Source organism: Schistocerca gregaria, chromosome 5 (assembly GCF_023897955.1).
Source record: "Schistocerca gregaria isolate iqSchGreg1 chromosome 5, iqSchGreg1.2, whole genome shotgun sequence".
NCBI classification, from domain to species: Eukaryota; Metazoa; Arthropoda; class Insecta; order Orthoptera; family Acrididae; genus Schistocerca; species Schistocerca gregaria.
In genome coordinates, this window is record NC_064924.1 from 331,785,009 (window position 1) to 331,791,008 (window position 6,000).

A 6,000-nucleotide genomic window follows, 5' to 3' on the forward strand; every position below is an offset into this window, starting at 1 on the left:
CACTGCCTTGTGTCCTCTGTGATGTCAGCACTCTTGTCAAGAAGGCACCTTTATTTGCTGGGGCACCATACTTCTCTGAGCTGGGATGTCATAGCACAGTATAGCTGCCAAGCCAGCAGTTGCTACAATGCTTAGAAAACTTCCATCTTTGTCGTCCCACCATGGAGATGCACGGTGTCCATCCTTCCCAATTTACATGCACAGACAATAATAAACGTCCAAACAGTTTACACTTCTAAAGAAATTAGCTAATAATAAATGCTTTCACTGTGGTGATCATTGTTTGTTGACGGGGTAGACATCAGGCAACGTATCACTTTACCAAGAGCATTATACGAAAGCCTGTGGTACTCAGTGACTTGTGTCTTTTATTTGTAGTCAAACAAGTTTGGTTTTATGAAGTCACATAACTGACAATATCCAGTGTACATCAAGTGGTATCAAGATGGCAGCTAGTGTTAATATACATAGTTTTGCTACGAAAAAATGTGGAAATTATACCTATAAAAAAAAGTGTGTGCACGCAAATTGTAGTGATGAAATCAGAAAGATAAATGATCGTATAAGGAGTCTGCAACTAACCATTAATGTCCTAATGAGCGAACTAAAAAAAAATTTACGTCTGTAAAGTGTGAACTGACCACAAACTTGCCTCACAGTAACCTTGAAATTCCAGGCAAAGTGAAAATAAGAAAGCCACATTCTCAGCAAAACTTATTAAATGAACCTAATATCATATTCACAAGCAGATTCAGTGTTCAGTCAGCTGTGCAAGATAAAACATTGTCCATGTGATAAAACTCACTTTAAAGCTGAATGTGAAACTATAAACACACGGAGTGATACATCCAAAAGAATGCTTAACAACTCAGTCACTATTATGGAAGGAAGAGAGTCTGAAATATCTGAACAGTTGCGTGACTTAAATAACAAGTGTTTGTTCAGCACTGATACCAAATATTTTGGCTATAATGCTGGCAGCCCTTCTAAACATGCAAAGAAACCCAAACGAAAAAAAGTAATTGTTATGGCAGACAGTCATGGTCATGGATTTGCTCACCTTCTGAATGGTCAATCCAGTGTAAAATCAATCACTTATATAAAGCCTGGTGCTTTTATGTTGGAAGTTTGAAAGCATGTATGATCCACAGATGTTGCTGACTTATCCTGTGAATAATTTTTTTGTGCTATTTGGTAGGTCAAATGACGTGTAAAAAAACTAAACTCGCATAGCGAAACAAGAACTAAAAAGGTGCTTAGAACAGTTGACACACACAAATGTTTTAGTGCTGAACATCCCACATTGGCATGACTTATCATCTCGGTCATGCATAAATAAAGAAATAATCAATGCCAACCAACAAATTTCATTCCTTTGCAAACATTTCGGAAATGTACAACTCGTAAATGTTAGCGATATTGGGTGCAGATTCCATACATTACTTGGATTGCATATTAACAACACAGGCAAAAAACTGTTTGTCAAAAAAATCAAAGAAACTATCAACAAGAAGCATCAAACACTCAAAAGCAAAGTCATCATGGTCTGCCCCCCCCCCCCCAAAATATTGAAAGGAAACAATGTCAACAAGAGCTCCAGTCACTAGCATCAACAGCAACAAAAGAAGAAACAAGGTCCTCCCAATTTTCAGTCACAGTAACAACAGCGAATGCAGTAACAGCTGTACCAATTGCTGACCCATCTCTAACACCAGCAGCAAAGTCATCAACAGTAACACCAGCAGCAGAATCAACAACTGAAGCAGCTGAACAAGTAACAGGGGAGCCAGATACAGAAGAAAATTATGCAGCAGGTGATAATAGAAGAATAAGAGCAGTAGGGCAAAGGAAAACAGTACTTCCAGTACACCTGAACGATGTTTTATTGACAAGATAAAGCTAAACAATCAATTAAATATGCCAAAGTCTAAAAGATCTTGTAATTTCATGGTGATTCATCAAAATGTCCAATCATTACAAAACAAATTAAGTGAACTTGAAATTTTATTTACTGATGAGTTAAAAAAAGACGCTTCTGTAGTGTGTGTAACTGAACACTGGCTGCCTAAAGATGCAATGTCAGTCAAAAAGCTTGCAGACTTCAATCTTTCATCATCATTCTCTAGAACTACATCTATTCATGGAGGGTCATGTATATCTGTTAAAACTGGTAGTGACTATTGTGACATAAAACCCATTGAACAGTTAGCTGAAGAGAGAGTTTTTGAAGTATCTGCAGTTTGAACTATCCACATTAAAATTAAATTATCTGTGTATATAGGAGCCTTGATGGGAACTTAAATGATTTCTGTCATCAACAAGAAGCAGTTTAAAAAACTGGTACTACAAAAAAACTTCAATGAAACAGTTATCAAATGTGGAGATTTTAATACTGATTTTCAGGAAATCTCAAAAGATAAGCAAAGCTTAAACTTATGTTATGAAGGACAAATTATTTCTTTCCCAACAAAAATTGCAGAGACTTTAAGTATTTTGCAAACATAAGTGAACAGTTAGAAATTAGAGTGGAAGAACACAACAAAATACCACCTCCATCATCCAATAGCATAAGAAATGTGTCTACATCATTGGATCAAATACAGAAGAAATCTTACCAGTTATAAAAACCCTGAAAACAGGGTACTCATGTGGAATTGATGGAATACCAGATGCGATTATTAAAAAATGCTGTCTTGCCTTAGCTGAACACTTCACACACTTGTGCAACAGCTCACTGGCATCAGGAACCTTCCTTTCATGCTTAAAAATAACAAAACTGAAACCACAGCTCAAAAAAGGAAATCCAGAAAACGTTTCAAATTATAGGCCAGTAGCCCTACTGCCTGTATTTTCAAAAATTTTAGAAAAAATATTTTATTAGAGCTTGTCTGATTTTCCAAATAAGCATAAAATTTTCTCTCCCTTACAGCATAGTTTCAGGAAAGGATATTAAACTGAGAGTGCAATATTTGAACTTGTTAATGAAAGCTATACTGAACTGGACGAGAGTGAGCTTGTGACAGACAATGTGCCATGGTTTATCCAAAGCTGCCTTACTGCAGAAGCTTGACCAATTAGGAATTAGAGATATATCCAGTGAGTTGCTCAGGACATACCTATGTGGACACAAACAGGTGGTTGAAGTGCAATATGCTGACCATAACAAAAACAGCTGCTACTATTCAGGATATGAAAATGTGGAATACAATGTCCCTCAAGGATCAGTATTAGGGCCCATTCTGTTTCTCCACTATGCCAATGAATTTATATACAACAAGTATTGTCAAACAACCCTCCAATTTGCAGATGATACAACTTTCGTTATTAATGGGAAAACAGAAGAAAAAGACTGTGCTATCCAAACAATGAACGGCATTGAACAGTGGTTCAGCTATAACGAGCTAGTTATCAACAAAGAGAAGACCACCCAAATATACAAATAGAACTAAGGGACTGAGTTCTTGAAAATGCTGACAGCACAAAATTTCTGGGACTCTGTGAGGTAGGGGTGTGCTACATGATGAGGATCTTAAAAGGTTGTTGCAGCCAAACCAGCCACCAGCCTGTTATAGTATACTCCTCCCATGCGCATTTTGTAATTAAGTATGGCATAATCTTCTGGGGCAATGCAACAACAAATATTAAACTTTTAAGGATACAAAAGAGAATATTAAGAATTATTGAAGAGGTAAGCAATAGAAAATAATGCAAACCCATGTTAAAAAAAATTGAATTCTCCCTCTTTCTTGCATTTTTATCTGTGAAACGCCAGTTTTTATAAAACAATATATTAATAGACACCCAAATATCTTATAAAAAAATGGCGATATGCATGCATACAATACAAGCCAAAAAAATCTGATCTTAATATGAAGCAAGTGAGAACATCACTGTGCCAAAAAGGCACTCTGCATATCTGTATAAAAATTTTCAATAATCTGCCTAACCATATTAAATCAGTAAGTAAAAAAGGCTAAAGTAAAGGCATATTTAATTGAGCATTCTTTTACAGTCTGACAGAGTACGTAGAAACCAAACAACAAAATATTCTACTTTGTATGTCTCCTCTAATGTTTATTGTGTATATGATTATTTGCTAAATTACTTGAATATCTAGTCCCTAGGAATGCAATACAAACTGTATTTTATGTTGTAAAGACATGTCCAATATCCTTGTATATATTCTATACATGTAGGATTAGGGCGAAAAAAAAAAAAAAAAAAAAAAAGTCTCTTCATGTTGATATTCTGCCAACTCTAAAATTTGAGTTGTTGAGCACTCGCATGTAGTAGGAGCCACCGAGTAATTTCTTTTTAAGGAAAATGAAATTTTTATGGAGTATGCTGGAAATTTTTAAGGTAAAATAGTAATTGATTTTTTTGTGTATTGGCCATACCCAAGATGTTATTCTTATATTGGCTGTTGGATTATTGTCTTTTTTTCCCTTAAATAAGTTATAATTTTTTGCTGCACAGTCCCAGCAATATTTGAAAATGGGCTATGAAGAATCTGTGTATAGATATGGTAGTGGTAGTCATTGGAAATAGTAGCTAGAGATTATAATGCAAGAGATTCTTTACATCATTTTAGTGTTTGAAACACTGCTTACAAATGTCAGGTAAATGATAAAACAATTTATACAATAAAAGATCTAAACATGTATATTCTTGTTTCAGGAATGTTATGCTACAGATGACGAAGAAAAAATTGCTATGATAAAAGAGCTTTATGACCAGCTAAAGCTTAAGTCTGTCTTTGCTGAGTATGAAGAACAAACATATAATTTCATTCATAGAAATATTCAGCAGCTTTCACATGGGTTGCCACATCATTTGTTCATAAGCTTTCTGAAAAAGATCTACAGACGCGGAAGTTAACTGTATAGTCTTTAGATGGAAAGATTATTTTTTTTACGTATAAATACAGCTTATTTTGTGCTTGTTCCTTTGTGTCTAAAGATGTTATCATTTGAGTGTTTTTATCAGCTTGTTACTGACATGATGTACAAGTGAAATAAAGAATCTATATATCCGTACATACTATAAAAATGAATGTATATATATTGGTACTGCATTTCCTCCTAAACCACTGGACCGATTTCAACCAAACTTGCCACATATATCACATACTGCCTAGAAATAATCGCTGCCAAAGCGTGCATGTGGGAGTGGAAAAGTACCACAAATAGCCAGACTGTATCTGTCTAATATCTGAGTGACTTGCAACAATTTTTACACACAGTTTCAAATCTTCATGAAATTTTTCTCGCTGACAACCCCCACAAAATGATGAAAGGAAAAAGTTTATCACTTACTACATCTTTGCTGTTCATGCAGTAAAACTGCCAGATGAAGCATGACATTTTAATTTATTACTTCTTTACTAGTAACTCTATTCACAACACATTTTGTAGACAGTATCCACCTATAACACTGGATGTATAATTATATTATTGTAAGACTCATTGTTATGGAGATATGGTGGCATCAACATTGAGCTGTTTGAAAATGAACTTTCAATACAGATACATGTGAAATATGTGTACAACTGTGTGTTAAATGAATGTTAAATGTGCATATGCGGGCAAAGCCGTGGGTAGAAAGGCTTCTCACAAACCCAGGATTAATTTCAACCAAATTTATTACACTTATTATGTACTATTAGGAAACAAATACTGTGGACATAAGGACCAGCAGCTTCCTATTAAGGTTAGGGTGATAACTTGGAGAGAGAAGGGGAAGTAGTAGTTTGACAGATAGAGGGGAGGAGGAGGAGGAGGATGAGGAGGAGATGGAGTAATTTAAGATCACAATAAATAAATACATATATGTGTAATGCTTGATAGTCAGATAGTTCATTATATGAGAAATATATGTTATATGGTTGTAACATTACGTAGTCGTGTTCACATACCATTGCTACATTCCACCAATACTGACAAAATCTTATGAAATCTCCTGTGCTTTTATTCTTCTGGTGGCATTCATTTGCTATAAGTC

General features: G+C 35.0%; 1 protein-coding gene across 3 annotated transcripts in view; it reads left to right on the top strand.

The window, feature by feature from the left end:
- The window catches only part of LOC126272194 (farnesyl pyrophosphate synthase-like), a 53,437-nt gene extending 48,388 nt beyond the window's left edge, over positions 1 to 5,049 (top strand). For all 3 annotated transcript variants that reach the window (XM_049974872.1, XM_049974873.1, XM_049974874.1), the window contains one exon: positions 4,678 to 5,049. In XM_049974872.1, coding sequence (XP_049830829.1) covers positions 4,678 to 4,878 — 201 coding nt within the window. In that variant the 3' untranslated portion in view covers positions 4,879 to 5,049. The remainder of the gene's footprint in view (positions 1 to 4,677) is intronic.
- Positions 5,050 to 6,000: the final 951 nt, after the last annotated feature.